Below are 19549 nucleotides of genomic sequence, written 5' to 3'. Positions count from 1 at the left end.
TCTCTGACTCCTCCCCCATGAGTACATATAATCAGAATTGACAAAGCCTTTTGGATAAGAGGTGAAACATCTTCAACCTTAAAAACCAAGTCTAGATGACAACCTTTAAACCCGCTACTATGATGGAATCTACCTGGATGAATGAGAGTCGTCATAGACATAAATCCATAATTGCACTTTTACGGTTTCGCCACAAGATGTCACTGTTGCATACTTTCATTAAAACAAATTATTCAAGTAAACTTTTAAAGAATTTCTATTTAAGCATTTACCTTTTTATTTGGAATGACTTTTATAAAATATAAACAGTTCTAAACATATTTTGTAAAAAATAATTTGGTCAAACCCATAAAAAATAGAAAATCTGTTCTGCAATAGTGTGGCTGCTGATTATGCAAATAATCATTAGACAATTGTACCAGGAAGTATTGGTTAAAAAAAAAAAGAAAGAAAGAAAAAAGCCCCGGCCAGCTGCTCGTAAGTTCCTCATTCTGGTACAGCAGCAGCATATGAGGCTGTTGACCCACTCGACAAGCCAACGTGCCTGCGGTTACTCTGATGAGGAGCACAAAGAAGGTTTCTGAGGACTACAGGGTTTCCACATACAGGGAAAGCTAATCAAACAGCCATACAGATACTCGCAGGTAAGATGTGTTCATTTTTTAAACAAAATGCTCATTTTACATCATTTCTGAGGTAGGACACATATATGTGACTGGTTAAATGAGTTTCAGTTTGCTCTGGAAAAGATTGACCTTTGAACAGTTTTAAGTGGCTTTTCTCTCAGATTTGTCATTTATTGGCACTTGACGTCCACTGCTTTTTCTACTTCCTAGTATCTCTCCCTCGTTTACTGATAGGGGAAGTGTGTCATTCAGTGGGACTCTGGGTGGGGGGGTTATAGACCTACATCCAGACCATCTAAAAAGACAAGAAAAAAAATCAAACCAAATTTCACTTGGTTTGACATAAAATCTAAAGTGGATCAGAAGCCTCAAATTCAGAATTTTACTTTATTTGCAATATGACTTTGATATTATATAAAATAAGAAATATAACCTTAAAAAGATGGAAGCAGGTCTGTTAATTTCTGAGGAACAGTGTTGATCTTTGTTCAATTTCAATCACACAGAGTAATTGAACTATTTTGATTTTGTATGCTGATTACACTAAACAAGTGAAGCATGAAAAGATTCAAAGTGAAAAAAATATTTTGAATGTTTCTTTTTTCCCAAAAACGGGACAATTTGCCCCGGATCGTAACATAATATGCCGTTTTTAGCCAAAATCCTAACAAAATCTGTGCCGTTTTCTAGGACATAGTTTTTGCAGAGCAGCAGGAGTTCTTTAGAAACTCTGAGTCGTGGACAGGACTGTTGGCGTGAGGCAACCCCGCCCCCCCTTCCCTTCGGCGCAGGGTAGATCACTACCCAAATAGGCTATTTTTCAAACTGCGTTTTTTTCGTCTGGTCCTGATTCACCACATTTTGAATAAAGAAATCCTCAGAAATGTATCTAATATATAAAAATGTATTATTTTTTATGATTTATTATCATAGAGTATTAAACAAAAACATTTACCACACCTGAAATGACACCTGATGTCTTCCTTCTTAACATACTCATCATTATGGTTGAATTGGGGGGGTTGTGTTGGAGAACAGCAGCTCCTCTTATCTTTAGAGGCTGAATTAATAATCAAAATTAAGAACAATGTTATAAATGATCCACGCGACTCAAATAATCTGATTTAGAAAACAATGTAAAACTCTCAAAAAAGGTCTTTTTTATTGTGTCAGCACATATCAGAAAATATGGCAGCTCTAACCACTGAATGGAAAAATAACTTCCTGTCTTCTACTGTTTAAACCCTACAGGTATTTGGGAGACTTTTTTCAACAGCAAACCCTTCAACAAAGCTTAGTTCAGCCTTCCACATAAAACATGACACAGAAACAGAAAGTTAAAAATGGGCAGTTATGACAGACACAAGCACACAATGCACCCGCAGGACATGAACAGGTACTTTCAGACCACATGGTCGTGTGGCATGAAAGCCAGCGTAACACCAGGAACTTACAGCAATTCGCTGGTCCTCTACGCTATCCAGAAAAAAAAGCCATTTTTGGACGCACTTTTATACTAATCGATACACAAAGACATGTCCAAAAGTTAGATAACAATATAAAATCACCCTTTCAATCTATATTTAGACAGTTTCAAGATTTATATTTCAAATTCAGATGCCTTGCAGATGTAAACCTGAGCTTTTGAATACGTTAAACACACAAAAAAGTCCTGTGTTGCTAGTTTTAACGCTACTATAATTGATTGTTTTACATTTTTGTTGTTCTTTATTTCCTGACACTTCTGATTCCCTAATTTAAGACTAACTTTGTGTGTATATACACACAAATATACACTCACACACACAGAGACAGACAGACAGGGATTATCCTTTACATAATGCTATTTTATAGATTGTTTATAGATCAAATACATTGTTTACATGTGTGTAAGGCTGTTAAAGTGTCACTTGTGATCATGCTTATAGAGTTTGATGGAAACTAAACTAAAAGTAAAGGGATTTTTTGGGAATTTCTTTTAACATATCTTTCCATTAGTGAATATTTGATTAGTATAAACGTATGATGTAATTTGGTAATTTATAGATCACTGCTTGTTTGTTTGAATTTAAAAGATTAACTCAAGTTTATTTACTTTAGATAAAGGTATTTATCCAAATTATTAAAAAATACCAACATAGTTTAATGCCTGGCATGAATTTCAGGTGATGGAACGCCATTATTCTTCTGTTCTCATATGTTTTGACATAAAACTGCTTGGCTTTAATAGTTTTTTAGTGATTTCCATTTTTCTTTAATCTGAATATAAAAGTTTTTAATGTTAATGTGAAAAAAAGTGTCACTTCTTTGTACTTCCCAAATAAAATAATACAAATTTGCTTTGATGGGGAGGAATTAATCCTGTGGTTGAATTTTCTGAACTTTGTAACTTAAAAATAAAATAAAAATCCCAAATACCAATAAAATCTATGTTACAACAGATGTTCTTCAAAGCTATGGTTTATTTTAAATCAAATCTGAGGAACTAGAAACACAATTAATTTTCATAAAGAACAGATTTACATTAAAGCCATAGAAGGAGCGGTCATAAAAAAGATTTTAACTGTAAATTATTCTTTAGCATGTGGTAAACCAAAGCCCAACACAGTCAAAACTGTTTTGTGTTGGGGGTTTCATAAAGACTTTCTGTTGTTAACGTGTCAGAACTAAAACCTCAAACTTCTCTACATTTTTTCTGCCTGCTCCTAAATAGAAAATAAACAAAAGAGAACAAAAAAGGAAGTTTACTTTATCAAATAAAGGTGTACTGGAGCAGGCAGGGTACGGCAAGCACCACGGCTTGAAAGCATGTGGCTGTCATCTACGTATCAAAGGGCATTTCTTCACAGCATATTGAATAAATCTGGGTGAGCAATCCTTTGGAATGAACTTTTCGTTTGGGTCGTGGTGAATGTCTTCCTTTTTTCCACTTCCTCCTGCAGGCCGACACAATGGGCTGTATTAAATCCATACTGATAGGAGAACTGACGAATGGGGTGGAGGAGAAGGGCAGCCAGCAGGCTGCACAGACTGACCAAGCGCACTATGTGAGGGACCCAACCTCTACTTCAAAGAGCACCAGGGTGTGTGGCAAAAGACAGTCCCTTTGCTCAACAGAAGTTAGGATTGGCTCCAGCAACCTGAGGACCCCGGGAGGGATTAAAACCCTGTACAGTTTACTACATAAAAGACTAGACTGACGATTTAAATGTTTTTGAATTAGATTTTTGATAAAATCTACATTTAAAAAATTGCAATTTCCTTATTAATGTGAAATGGAATCAATTATCAAAAGTTGGATGATTTTTAATCACAATAATCTTATTTGAAAATGCAAAAATCAGTATTCAGGACAATATTTACTCACTGGCTATGTTCGAATTCCTTCACTACTCACAACACTATATAGTGCGTTCACCACTTTGTAGTGCTGTCCGAATCTACAATTCCAAAATCCAGTGCCCTAGAAATTTCTCAGAAGTCTCTGCAAAAGAACAGTGTGGGTCGATGCTCACTAGACTGGCAAATAAAGACCACAATGCATTGGGTCGGAACAATTTTTTTCCCAAAAAAATGTATTTAAATGTATTTTTTTGATTAAACATTAACATTTTTAACTTCAAAAGAAAGTGGACTCATAAATGATCGTTGCAAAATGCTCATATCAATTAGATTTTCACTTTGTGAAATCGATTACGTCATATCCGCCGTTTAAAATAAAAATAAAAAAATAGTGAGCATGGTGTCTACAATCCAGGGCACTATAGTGCCGTACTATATAGTTCTTGAGTAGTTAAAGGTTAGGGTGGGACTTCGGACAGAGCCACTGTGTAACATTTGATTCACACATATTTAATAAGGTGTTACAGTTTTATAAAGAATTAAATGTCAAGAAATGTATCCTTTTTTCACTACAAAATGTATTTTTTTTTTAAATGAATAACAAAAGATGAGTTAATTTGTCATGCTAATGACATAGGGGTGTAAAAAATGTGTCAAATATAACATGAACGGTCATATGGAGTTCTGGGTTGACTTCATTTCTTAAGAGGGCATCTTAGTTTATTTTTAGTGACATTTTTGCAAAGCAAGTGAGAAAAAGTTTAGTTAAATCAACTTCCCAATCTCAAATGATGACAATGACGACGATGACATTACTAAAATGGAAATGAGCTTTACGAGGCAAAATTCCCATGACTGCTTTTACCGTCTTTGCAGAGTAACTCCCTCCTCCCTGGCCAAGTCTTTCAGAAGTTGGAAGGTACCCCCCTTTATTTTAATCACAGTTTGCATTACTTTACTCACTAAAAACCCCATTTCAAAGTAAAACTACATAAAAGTTTTTAAAAAAATGAGAGACATGGCTAATGTGAAGCAGCTCATTAACTGAAACTTGTTAGTCATTTTTCCTACTTTAAGTCAAGCCGAAAAGAAAAAAAAGACACACAGAAAACTATAAAATGTATCTTTTAACTGGCTTCATTTTTAAGGGAACGTTAAATGTGACATTTAGCCATCATAAATACCTTCCAGGACATGTTTTCTTCCTTTTTTCCACACTTCTGCTAAATTGCTACACTCCATTGTCACCACGATTGTCACCCTTTTCAAAGTGAAAGCTTCTCATCCAACCATTGTTTCCTGTCTTAGAGGAAAACAAATCATACAAAATAGTGATTGGCCTTTACCCGTATGAAGCCGTCCATTCTGATGACCTGGGCTTCAAGAAAGGAGAGAAGATGAAGGTCTTGGAGGAGTAAGTCCATTTTCAGAACGTATCATCTGCAAAATCAAAAACAGCAACTGTTACTATTAGTGAAGAGCTATAAATATGGGTTTTAAAGATGAATGTGTTTGCTATGCTTTAAAAAGAGCCTTTTTTGGCTTTTCTGTTGGTTCAAATAATCAAAAATAAAATCCAGTTGCACTAAATCATCTGATGGGTTTATTCTTCATTCGCAGACGCGGAGAATGGTGGAAAGCAAGATCTCTGACCACCAACAAAGAAGGATTCATCCCGTGCAATTATGTCGCCCAAGCTAACACCATGGAAACAGAGGAGTGAGTACTAGGCCTGCACCAGAAATCACAAATTCTTCGTCATTGTGATAGCCGCCTGTGCGATACATTAATCGCCAATACCACGTAAATTGCAATAAAATGTTTATCGTAAATCAGGGGTGTACAAACGTTTTGGAAATATATAACACATATATATGTGTAATTATGTAGCATATTGGTTTAGTGAATATGTGTGAGGGCAAACCAATAGACTTGTATTCTTTGATCTCTTATAATAACATTAAATGCAAATAAACTGTTTTGACTTTTTTTTTGTGCGCAATGGGAAACTTTTCATTTCTTCACATAGAACAGGAATACATCTAAATACATTTTTACCTAAATTTCTGTGAATTTCATATTTAAAGACTTAAAATGGGGTTTTGAAATGTTACACATTACAATTAAAGCTCTACATTTAAATCATGTGAACAGGGAAATAACACATATAGTAACCTTTTTCAGAAGTACAAAACACTGTGGAAATAAATTTTGCTGAAATAGCATAGATATCCAAGATGCTTGGTTTGGAAGAATAGATTATAGTTTCATCTGCATAGAGCTACGTGAAAGTGTCACAGAAGGGTCCTGCGACAGTGTTGCCACGTGTTTACGACAGCTAATGACAGAATTTAGCCAATCACAATCAAGAAATAGTACACACAGCTTTTAAAGAAAGCTATATTAATGATATTTCAATAATGATTTCATGACAGGAACCTGCAGACCTGTGGAAAATTTAAATGTGGGCCGGACTTTGGACATGTCTGCCTTAAATGTTTACATACATGCTAAAGCAATATCATGGCAGCTTCAAGTATTTAACGAATCAAATATATGTCGTTATGCATGTAACCAATCGGATGGGCCTCTTCACAACATTGACAAATCAAATGGAGCCCTTTTAGGTTAGATACCCGCCTTCTCCGCGACGTGGGTCATTTGGATTATAGTTGACTTTTATTTAGATAAAACTGTTGCAGTGAAATAGAAATAATACATATTAGTTGTTTTTCATTTTTCTGTATTGCAAGTCATGTCGTCATCGCAATACTGACCACTAATATCGCACATCGCAAGTTTTCCTAATACCACGCACACCCTTGTGTGGACATCTATTTGGCGTCTTCTTGCTGTAATCCTTCTCAAGCTTTTCTACAACGTTCATCTTGATGTGACTGGACTGTTCCGTCCTCCTTTCAGGTGGTTTTTCAAAGACCTCACACGGAAGGATGCTGAGAGACAGCTGATGGCGCCAGCAAACAAACCGGGTTCTTATCTCATCAGAGAGAGCGAAACATCAAAAGGTTCTTACAACCGTTTTCTTTCACAAATACTCTGTTTGCACATCTAGAATCATCCGCTCATATCTTATGGCATCCTTTTTTTTTTCTTCATCATTTGCTTGTCGTCAGGGAGTTACTCGCTGTCGATAAGAGACAGGGACAACCAAGGCATGGACTTAGTAAAACATTACAAGATCCGGAAGCTAGATAACGGGGGCTTCTTCATTTCTCCTAAAATCTCCTTCAACGACATTGGCAGCATGGTCAAACACTACCACAGTGAGTATGGCTCTGCAGTAGCAGAGGAAAACCTGTTCATCTACTGTGACAATGACCTCATGCTTCACTGGCTCGCCCTCCAACTAACTTGATTCCTGCAGCAGAAGTTGCAGGACTTTTCTTCTCTTTACTTGGTACTCTTTGTAGACAGATATGTAGACAGTTATGTACACATTGATCGCAGATCATTTTTTGTTTTATCAATCGTTTTTTTGGGAGGGCATCTACAAGGTTTTTTCATTATCAGTTAGCCGTTAACATTTACTTCCAGCTTTTATGCAAAACAAGAATAATTGCTTCCTGCGTTACTTTGCATTACAGAGCCCGAGGACTGATTCACTGTTAAAAAAAAAGAAAAGAAAAACAAAATCCAACTGATAAAAAAGGAGCTCTGACACAAAGAATTTGTATGTCTTTTAGGCAAAGCGGATGGCCTGTGCCGAAAGCTGGAATCCCCTTGTGTGAAACCCAAAGCGCAGAAGCCATGGGCTAAAGATGCCTGGGAGATTTCCAAAGATTCAATAAAAATGGTGAAGAAGCTGGGAGCCGGGCAGTTTGGAGAAGTCTGGATGGGTGGGTAGATCTTTTTATCTGCAGATTGTATTCATAAAATTCCTTAGCTAATTTTTGACAAAGTTTTTCTTATCCATAATCTAGCTTTCAGTCTTTCTCAACCTTAAAAGTGACCAAAAGGAGTATTACAACCTGTTGATGCAATACAATGTCTTAAGCCTCTAGTTTGAGAAACGTCACCTAAACTATAAGTTAGATGTTCTTGAGAGTCAGTGTTGTTTGTAGTATAGTGCCACAAAGAATGTCCTAGTTGATATATGAGGGGTTTTTTCTTAATCGGTTAATTATTTACTCCAAAGATTTCAGAAAGTTTGACTTCCTGGATTTCACACCTTGATTTGTGGAACTGATACATTTTACACACGTTTGTGACAAGAAAACTAAGAAAAAAGACGGTTTATAGTGTCCAATATTTAAATGATTGTTGTTTTCATGACCACTGCATGGTGGTGTAGAAGTAAGAAAAAATAAAAAAGGCTGTGGTTTATATGCCTTTTGTAACCCTTGTGCTATCCTAGGCACTTTAACATTGGGGAGTTGGGTCATCTAGACCCACTAGACGCTGAACCTTTTCTTCAATGATTCGTGATCTACACTGGTGTCCATGGATTACATGAAATCTTTCCACCTTTATCCACCTTTGTCATGGTAGGGAGAACACGTCAATGCAAGGATCGGGTCATCTGGACCCCAACGGATAGCACAAGGGTTAAATAGTTTGCATGTCCACCTTGTGAATGCGTGAGGATTTTTATGAAACTCATGTTTAAAGCTGAATGATAATCTAATTTTTAGGCTTTTAAATGACATATTGTGGTAACTGCACTAATGGTGCACATTTGATATTGTTTTAGGACCTTTTTACATGAGATTCCCATAGCATGAAATCATAAGTAATACATGAATCACTGTGGTTTGGTCTTGGATGTAATTTTTAAGAAGCTGCCATATTCACTCCTTAGACACTATTATGCAGGCGTAAACACCCTCAAGCTACTAAACCACCCCACTGTACTTGGCCTCTGCACACAGGAACAGGCTTTGATAAAAACAAAAAGCTGTTTTCTGGTCGTCTTTATACGGTGGCCCTGAAGTTCAAATCACATCAACTCATCACTTTACGCAAAAACATAAAGATCACAACAACAACTACTAAAAAGACAAAATATATATGTATTTTTTTAATTTCCTTTTTAGAAATCAAAACAAGATTACAGAAATCTAGATGAAATATATATAAAAAAAAGAAACAAAATAAGAAACCAGAAAAAGCATTAAGTATTATGTGACATCACTGTTTGGATGATGGCGTTTGACTTTTAAAGAGGAGGGAAAGTAGAGTGTTTTTCCTGAACTGTGCGAAAAGTTGATTGAGCAATCACCAAACTTTTGCAGTGGGTGTGGCCAGAAGCTTATAGTAATATCATCTGTGAAAGGATATTGCCAAATAACTTCCGATAAACAAACGTCATCATCCAATCAGCATTTCATTTTGATTCCTGGAAATTAGTTTTGTTTTCCGAAACGTTCCTTTTTTTTATTTCAGTTCATGTGTTTGGAATTAAGTTTAGATTTCTAAATGATTTTCTTTTTTAATTGTTGTTCATTGAGTGATTTGCACTTCAGGGCCACCATATCATTACTATCTTTATGACTTTACAGTATGAGATTCTGAACTGTGACGCGGATCAGTGTAGGTTGTTCAGTCAACTTTGTTTTGATTAAATTCAAACATATTTTTTTTATTTACGAGGCTGACAATATCCGTCTATTTTCTATTTTTTATTTTTTTTAACTCTAGATTTTTTCCCTTTTAAATCAAAATGAAGGTATTATGTGTGATTTATTGTGGTTCAACCTTCCCCTCCTTTGCTTTAAAGCCATGGTTGCAGAAGTCAACAGTTCAGAGAAGTTCCTTTTCCCTGTAATTCATAAAAAATAAAAAAACAACATTAGAAAAACAATGCTGCCCGCAAAGCTTCCAATATGTTGTTTTATTGATTCCTAATTTCCATAGCTTTTCTGTGACCTTATGTCAGTTAGCCTTTTAAATTCCTTTAGCGTGTGTTTCTTGTATACTCGAATGATGACGTAAGAACGTGACTGTTGTACTTCTACAAACCAGGTGGAAGTACACTATATGAGAACAGGGTCAGCAAACAGCTTTACTGGTTTATAAAAGTGCTTTACAGGTGAGTCCCTGAATACTAAGGATGCCACAATTCTTGTTTTAAAACCAAACTGTAGGGTTTCGCTTTGTCTGTACATTTAAACTTAAAAAAAGTGGTTCAATAGATGTGTAACTGGGTTTTATGTTGTGTTTACAGGGTGTTGTAACATCGTCATATGGGTTCTGTTTGTTTTCAGATCTTTAGTTTTGTTTGTGCAATTGAACTTAAAATAAAAAGTAAAAAATAAAACTGAGCCATATGTTACACCATTAAACGGAATCATGGAGAAAGTGTATACCCACCATATCCCATTAGGTTTAGGTTTAAAGTGTAAAATGCGTATTGGGCTAAATTTAAGGATTTTTTATTTATTTGGGGTTTTTTTTACATTACACAAGGCTTAGTTTAGGCCAACTGAAAGGTACTTTTCTATGTTACTTGCCTATTAGCACATTTAAAAAAGGTTTTTCTGAAGTAGTTCATTAGAAATGATTTTCAATATACAAATCATATATCGAACAGAGTCAAAACCGTGACCCAACAATTAACATTTAACCCTTGTGCTATCCTAGGCACTTTAACATTGGGAGTTGGGTCATCTAGACCCACTAGACAGTGCTCTGAACCTTTTTTCTTTAATGATTTGTGATCTTCACTGGTGTCCATGGATTACATGAAATCTTTCCACCTTTATCCACCTTTGTCATGGTAGGGAGAACACGTCAATGTAAGGGTGGGGTCATCTAAGATAGCACAAGGGTTATACTGGATCGTGAATAAAGTTTTTTTTTTGTGTGTGTGTGAATAAAGTGTATTGTTGCATCTCTACTGAGTACACATGCAGGGTTTTGGTTTTTTAGTACAGCCATCAGTGAAATGTAGACGGAGGGGGGTTACATTCCTCTAGGGGACTAAATGTTCTCACGCTTTGTCATTCTGTATGCAGATGATATTGTTATCTTCAGCCTTTGTGGCACTGGCTCCCAACAGATATTTAAGGTGTGCCCATGATATAGCATGGAGTGTAAGATCAAGTTTAATGAAACGTATCCAGCTCAGTTTTCCTTCATGACACCCACAGAGGTATTGTACCCTGGTCACGTCCTTTGTGTGGATGTTTGCTGCAGACGCTGTAAAATCGTGTGCAGAGGTTGATGCGTATAGGTTCGTATAGATGCTATCAGCTTCCGCCTCCAGGTGCCAAGATGGAGAGCTGATAGTCGGGGAGTTTATTTTTCTCACAGGTGCTCTTGTGTGGAGCTGTTCTGTACTGTGGAGGTTTGACTCATCCAGACAGAGAATTTTTTGTACAGTTACTTTTTATTATTATGTTTTTTAATTCAAGTTTTTTTGTAAATGTATGTGTGTATTCTATTTATGTTCTTTTTCTCGGGGTGAAAGATACATATAAGAAAATGTAAGCTTAAAATAGCATGTCTGTTTGTCTCTCTTTATTCAAATCACTGTGAATCAGGAGTAGATGAGAAATGCTGTTTATAAAGACTTGATTTGAGATGTAGAAATTATGCTTTGCAGGCAAAAAATGTCCTGCTCCGCTCAAACAGAGAGTTCTGGGAAAGGGAAGGGGTGCGGGGTAGCTCTGTCTACACCAACAGTCACACCCACAGAGGCAAATTTCTAATGAACTACTGCAGAACTCAGGTCTTTTGATTTGGGCTAAAACTGCATAGTCATAATCAAAAGACCGCTTTGACATTAGATCAAAAGAGGATTGCAGTGGGTCTTTAACCATGACTGGGTTAAATGATAAAAAAAAAAAGTTTTTATTTCATTTTTTGAGAGTCAATAGCTGATTATTTAGAATTACTCAGTTGGTTTTAAACATCTGTTTTGTCTGTTTTACTTCAATAATTAGCTAAACATATTTTAGTAAGTTCGACATATGGCTGATTACTACATTATTTCATAAATGGCTTTTGTTCATGAGGAAGGAATCGCCATATTTTGCTTCACAGTTGGGTTTTAATCTCTTAAGATCAGGCGTCCACATGCGCGGACATTCCTATCCTACGACCCAGGAAGCCCGTCGCCGTCTCACCAAAAACCTTCACTCCAACTTCCTGTGTGGCTTCTGCGCCGCCGCGGTGCCGAGCTTTTTTTTTGGGGGGGGATTTGGGCTTATATTACCACCAAGAAATCCTGCTTTATTGGGGCCATGTGACTACATGTTTGATCGGGTCTTAAGAAGCTAAAGATCTTTCCCTTCCATAAACTCCTTATATTTATCTACACTTGAAAAATACTTTTTTTTCATTTAGATTTTCTAATAAACATCTAAATACACAGGATAAAAGGAAATAGTGATAGTGTGTTGTTCACAGTGTGGGTTTGAAATATCTTTATGCAACACAAACCAAATGATCAAAATCAGATGATTGTAGTGCAACACTAACAATTCATTACTCTTAGACTACAGAAGAGCAGTGACTGTATAAGAGAACTGGAACGACTTCCTGCTCCCATGAAATGAAGTCAATCCCGTCGCCATTTTATGAATGACAATAATTCGTCAACAGAAGTCTATGCAATTTTAGCTTATTGGAACCAACAGGTACTTCCTGTTTGGAACGCGAGGGGGGAAGGGGGGTCACTCATATACAGTTGGTGCATAAAAATAAACCTAACAGCAACATCTTTTTTCTTATCTCTGTTTGCAGACAGAGAAAAACACAATGACACCAAAATATCCTCTTGCTGTTGACCTTTCTATGTTTGAAACACACTGACGAATCTTTGCACAATTAATGCAGTTGAAACAACCCGTTTTGTCTCCCTTCCAGCTACTAACTTAGCATTAACGGTCACGAGTCCAAATCTAACCTAAAGACTAAATTTATAACGTTTATAGACCCAACCATTTTCTGTTTGTTTTTTTTCTCCAGCATACTACAACAATACAACCAAAGTCGCTGTGAAGACGCTGAAGCCGGGCACCATGACAGTGGAAGCTTTCCTGGAGGAAGCCAACATCATGAAGACCCTCCAGCACGAGCGGCTGGTGCGCCTCTATGCTGTGGTCACCAAGACGGAGCCCATCTACATCATCACAGAATACATGGCAAACGGTGACTGTCCTCTTTGCTATCGCACAGCTGTCGGAACAAAGTCACTAATGTGTTTGTCAAATTCTATTTGACTTTAGGAAGTCTTTTAGACTTTTTAAAGAGCGAGGTGGGCGGCAAACTGCAACTACCGAAACTTATCGATTTCTCAGCACAGGTATGTTTTCTTCTAATTGTCCATCAAGTTTTTACCTTCTTTAGACCCACTCCGACCATCTTTTGACCTGCTTTATGCCGTTTTTAGCCAAAATCAAAAAAAACCTGTGTTGTTTTCTAGGACATAGTTTTCGGCAGAGTGGCACTAGTTCATTAGAAATTCACCTTTGAGTTGTGGGAATCACCACCAGCGTAGAGTAAGCCTCTCCCCATTTCCCGTCATCCAAATTGGAGTTATTCAGCCGTACAGTTTTAAGCCAGATGCCAGCTAAGATGTGGAAAATGAAGACGTACATGGATCTAGTGAATGGGGCTGGGCGTTGGGGCGTCTATGTCTCAGTTACAGGCTTTTTTGGTCTGCTCCTAATTCCCAAAAAATTGAATAAAGATATACTCAGAAATGCAATCTTGAGCTTAATGTTCTTTATATATTTCCTCCATCATGAGAAAAATGACACAAGAACATGTAAAAAAAGAGTGGGTCTATAAGTGAAGGCACAGAGTAAAGAATCTTTTCCTGCTGGTTGTTTCAGATTGCAGAAGGGATGTCGTTTATTGAAAAGAGGAACTACATCCACAGAGACCTGAGGGCGGCGAACGTACTGGTCTCTGAGAGTCTGCTGTGCAAAATCGCAGATTTTGGTTTGGCTAGAGTCATAGAGGATGATGAGTACTCAGCCAGGGAGGGTAAGTTGTCCACAATCATACCAGAAATAGTCTATGTTCCCATCCAGCGTGATCACATAATGACACGCCACTTCTCAAACTTGGTGAAGGTGAAATAGAAACGGACCGTCGTGCTGTCTGAGTAGATGGTTTCAGTTTTAAATCTGGTGGCGGAATTTTTGGTTTCACAACTATTATTATTAGAACGGCTGATGATTTTAAAACCAAAGACACGCTCCATTTTTCAGTCACTTCAAAAACTGACATTTAACAAACAGAAATATCTGAATTTAAAATTTAAACAAAATGGGGAAAAAAAGTATTTTTTAGAATTTCAAAAAACTCAAAAACTAATAATCTTATCTTATATTAGTCCCAGCTGTGCTATTAAAAAAACAAACCAAATGAATTCAGAAAGACACACGTTTGTCTGGTTGTGTTTTAGGAAAACTGAAGAAAAGAAAGAAGTATTTTAGAAAAGAGATTTAAGTAAGAGAAGATTTTCTGGAATTATTCACTAAGCTAAACTGCTAGATGACAGCGTTTTTGATCAGAAAAGCTCCCAAAATGCAAAAGTTTACTACAGATTTTTCAATGCTTATAGATGACAGAAAAGGTGTCTGAAGCACTGAATCTACCAGACACTTGAGTTATAACAAAAGTTACTCTAGTTCTCTGTTTTTATCCATAAATAGAAAAAAAAATGAAATTACATAATTTTTTCCCCCCCTTTTTTCGTTTTGTTATTTTACGCTTAAAATTTGAAACACTAAAATATATCAAATAAACTAAAGTGGGTGTTTTTTATGGTCATAAAAAGAAACTATTCAGTTCACCAATCTGATACAGTCAGTACTAATGGAGGGCGTAAGAATAAACCCGAGAGCAGACGCATATACCAGAATTGCACAAGCGAGCTAGTTCACAAATGTTTTACTCCATGCTCTCCTTAGGAGCCAAGTTCCCCATCAAATGGACGGCTCCCGAGGCCATCAACTATGGAAGCTTCACCATCAAATCAGACATGTGGTCGTTTGGAGTCCTGCTCTATGAGATCATCACCTTCGGGAAGATTCCGTACCCGGGTAAATATGTCACCAACAAGCTTCCGTACAAAATGTGCTCATTTTATTCTAATTATTTTAAAGACACCAGATTAGTATGTACATTTCAGGGGCAGAGCTACATGGGGCCAAGAGGGGGCAGCTGCACCCGCCCCTCCCCCCAACAAAAAGCTTTGCCCCCCAATTTTTCAGTCAATATTATCACATTTTTGACAAAAATGAAGAAATACTCAACACAAGTTTCAAAAAGAACATAAGGTATATTTTTACGTTAAATGAATTTTTAAAAAAAACAGTGACAGACAGAAAAAAAAGATCCTTTTGTTGCATTTCTGGTGTTTTACCATCCTCCCAGTCTTCTGGCCCCCTCCCCCTCGTGTAAAAATGTTTTAGCTCCGCCCCCTGGTACATTTTTTGGAAGTCTCTTTAGTAACAGAAGTTATTTTCCTTCATGATCAATTTTTAAACTGTTGGCACTTCCATGACTTGAAAAAGGACGCCACCCATGCGTCACTACCAAATCCGACTCCCTCACTGATCAAAGTTCAACCTGGTTTTACTTTCACATGTTTTCAATGGATACAAGTTTTGTTCGCAGAGCCCAAAGACAGTCGTAGAAAACCGTGTTTCTGCACAGGAACGCGAGAGTTCTGGAAGCCCGAAACGCACATTTACATTGACTTTTTATCGGAAGTTGTCACTTGAACACATGTTGCCGAGGGCAGCAGGTTATTGCTGCGTTTGGAGGCAACTTGAAGACGGCAGAGTGTGGGGACTCGTGAAAAATATATTCCAGATGGACCGTTCAATCTACACTAAAGGACAGAATATTCAGAAATGTAAGCTTGGATAATGATAAACCTCAGACAAAAAAGGCTGAAACTAGGATTTAAGATTGTTTACAGGAGAGAGTGTCAGAAACCCTTGGCTTCATTCCTGTGGAAAATAATTGACTCACACTGAAATCAAACAGCAAGCGAGGCACATTTCCACCAACATAAGTCACAGAAATGTGAAGTCCTATAGAATATCATCTAAAAAATATTATTACTCTTTGATGTGTCTCTTTCCAAAAATATCATGGGATCTCCTGATTGTGGCGCTTTTTAGTTTAAAAACCACATTTATCTTTTAAAAGTTTGGTATTATCTATTTGACTGAATAATTACATTTGTTAAGTTTAAAGAATCGACAATTATCACATAAATGTTCAGACATACACGGTGTTTACTTATTTTAATAATATTAGGAATTTGTGCCTGTATTTCAATAATTGGAAAACTCAAAATAACATAAAAATTTGTCAACATTTTGTAAAACATTATCTCGCATTGAAAGTAGCATAAATGTATTTTAACATTTTGACCAGACTATAAAGTGGTTTGGCATAACTTGACTCTTTGCTGCCCCCTTCTGTTGAGTATCGCTTCCTGCACCTCATGCACCCTCCCACAGTCACTTTCATCCCACCCCACCTGCACTTTGCCCATTTGTATGGGGTAAATGTAGGATCAAATTAAAGTGAATGTGGGGAAAAACAGATTGAGAATTTAAAATAGTTTTAACTTGAAAATACGCATTGTAGGGCTGCACTGTGGGACAGTGGTTAGCGCTCTTGCCTCACAGCAAGAAGGCCCCTGGTTCAAGTCCCGGATGGGGGACCTGAAGACAGAACGGGTCCTTTCTGTGTGGAGTTTGCATGTTCTCCCCGGGCATGCGTGGGCTTCCTCCCACCATCCAAAAACATGCTTCATAGGTTAATTGGTCACTCCAAATTCTCCATAGGTGTGAATGTGAGTGTGCATGGGTGTGTGATATGTGTGACCCTGGGACAGACTGGCAACCTGTCCAGGGTGTTCCCATGCCTTTGCCCATAAGTGGCCGGGATAGGCTCCGTGACCCCGAAAGGGATAAACGAAAGAAAATGAATGAATGAATGAGTATTAAATTTAAAACGTAAAGAAGTCAAATTTTAACCAAAAACCGATACCAAAAAAATGTTTATTTGTATTTTCTACTTTTTTTCCCTCTCTCTCTTTGTTTTCTGTTCACAGTTTCTGTTTCAATTCAGTTTTCAAGTTTTGCATGGAGGCGTGGCTTTGAGTTAATTAGCTACCAGGACATGATTTCCCATGATTACCAAAGAGGTTATGGTAATGTGAGGCCTTTTCTGCTCCGGAACAATGTCTGTTCATGTAAAGGTTTGAAATTTGAGGGTTTAAACAAGAGGGAGAAGTGTGAAAATGTGTAATGAGGAGTCTCCTCTGTTAACAGATAGGAAATCTTGACCTGGTAGCCAATGAGCTCAAGGCCCCGCCTCCACGTCAAAATAGGATCAGCTCAGTAGCCAAAACTTGAAAACTGAATTGAAACTGAAAACTGAGAACGGGAGGGAGAAACAAGAAAATGAAGTTTATAATGCATTTAAACATTATTGTTTCATCTTGTAACAGTCTTAAATAAAATTTTCTTTTTATAATTTGTAATCATTTTTTTCAATTTTCAATATTTCTTTTAAGTTTACTTTTTTTTTCATTTTTAATGAGAACCTTTTGAGGTCAAAACTGTTTTCAATTTTTCTTTTCAAATTGTCAATGTCTTGTTTTGTTTTCAATTTTGTTTTTTAAATTTACAATCTGTTTTCTTTTTTTTTTCAATCACTTTAAGATAATCCTAATTTGATAACCATACATTTGTCTCACACGTCCCATGTCTGTCTGCACGTCTTCGTTGTCTCCAGGAATGACTAAAGGAGAGGTGGTGTCGTCGATTCAGCGAGGCTACAGGATGCCCCGCCCCGAAAACTGCCCCACTCAGCTGTACGAAATCATGACGTCCTGCTGGAAGTTCCGACCCGAAGACCGACCCACCTTTGAATACATGCAGAGCGTCCTGGATGACTTTTACACAGCCACGGAGGACCAGTACCAGCACCAACCATAGAGACTTACACATTCTACAATACTTTTTTGTACATAGTTTCAAAATAGTATGTATTTATACTGGCTTCATTCTCTGTCTAAATCTGTCATCTGTGAACATAAATCTCTTAAAGCATAATCTGAGGCCCCAGAGATTTGAATTATGTACAGGAAAGGTTAAGATTATAAATAGCAGGCTTTGTATTTTTAATTTTCTGATTCTAGCATGCTGTAAAAAAAAAGCCTTTGAATATGTGATTTTTCTATTAACTAACATCTCCTCTTCCAGAGGAGACTGAACACTTGTCATAAAAAAGACATCTATAGGCTACTATTTTCTGAAAATCAAAGAACATATCCTTTATATTTTTTAACCTGAAACAATAAACTTTGTGTCTTAATTTAAAATAACTGAAGAATTGGAAGAAAATTGTCATCCAAAACAATCTGATGTGACATATATATACACATTTCAATTCATCTCAATTTTTTTTTTTTATATAGCCCAAAATCACAACAGTTGACTCAATGGATAGTTTTCTTGTCATTTGAGCCATACAGGCATTCATAAATAAATAAACAAATCCGAAAATAAAATTTGAAATGTCATTATAAACTAAGAATCAAATATTCATTTATACAGATTTGTCTTTGTACATGTACATTTTTTTTTTTTTTAGAATAGAACAGGGTTTTGGAGTATTGTTTTGAACAATTAACTGAATTTCCACACTATAAGGCACGCTTAAATGCCTTTTCTTTTTTTTTTTTTTTGGTGCCTTATAATCCAGAACTCCTTATACATGGATTCATTCTGGTTGTTCTCACTGATCTCGAAGCAATTTTGAAACTGCACTCTGTTAAAATGTTTGGTTGGATGTTATTCTGAGTACGCTAACACAGCTAACATGTAGCAATGTTCTGTTCGACTGTTTTTTTTTCTCCACACGTTACTAACAAGGTAGTCAGAGTTTTTTTCCGTTTAGTAAATAAGGTTGGTGGTAACAGGTGTTGTGAATATGCTAACGTGGCTAATGCTAATGCGGCTGACGTGTAGCGTGTTACAAACAAGTTCTAGTTTCCATGAACACAGTTAATAAAGTCTGACTGACTGACTTATTTCTGACTCTTTCGATTCATTTAATGCAGTTTATAGTTAAATTCGGCTTAAATATGATATAAAAAAATAGAAAAAAATAAATAAAAATAGACCACTCATTGAAGGTCCGCCTTAATCTGGTACATCTATAGTGTGAAAAATTCAGACTAAATAAATGGAATAACAGAATGGAATATATAGTAACACTTACTTTCATTATATAAAAAAGTTTTTAATATATATATCAAGGGCATTTTGAAAATGTAATTCTTTTGATTCATACATAAACAAAAATGCAGCCATATGAGGGCACAATCCGGTACTTTTGCGTGCCAATCCTAAATTGGGTAAATGCAGGTACTTGTGTCAGAACGGGTATCCAACAAAATCAAAGGCCGACAGAATGTGACAACAGAACTTCCTTACCTGATCGGCTGTAGACCGGGTTTAACAACAAATGCCAGCGGGGTAAATGTGGAAATCGGACAACTGGCGTCTCACCTACTTCAAAGGTGAAGTAGGTGAGACGCAGGTGTGTTGTTTGGATTTTTCATTTCTTCAACC

The 19549-nt window shown here is 36.7% G+C and overlaps 1 protein-coding gene across 1 annotated transcript; it reads left to right on the top strand.

Annotated features, from left to right (window-relative positions):
- LOC101167902 (tyrosine-protein kinase Lyn) lies at positions 1–18784 on the top strand. The gene is made up of 13 exons (XM_023965386.1): positions 1–644; positions 3569–3709; positions 4845–4887; positions 5277–5382; positions 5589–5687; positions 6891–6994; positions 7103–7252; positions 7673–7825; positions 12900–13082; positions 13160–13236; positions 13769–13922; positions 14855–14986; positions 17706–18784. The coding sequence occupies exons 2-13, from the start codon at positions 3578–3580 to the stop codon at positions 17906–17908; spliced, it is 1536 nt and encodes a 511-aa protein (XP_023821154.1). The 5' UTR covers positions 1–644; positions 3569–3577; the 3' UTR covers positions 17909–18784.
- Positions 18785–19549: the final 765 nt, after the last annotated feature.

Source organism: Oryzias latipes, chromosome 17, assembly GCF_002234675.1.
Source record: "Oryzias latipes chromosome 17, ASM223467v1".
Taxonomy (NCBI): domain Eukaryota; kingdom Metazoa; phylum Chordata; class Actinopteri; order Beloniformes; family Adrianichthyidae; genus Oryzias; species Oryzias latipes.
The sequence above is the reverse complement of the archived record's forward strand: the minus strand, read 5'-3'. Positions and strand labels throughout refer to the sequence as shown.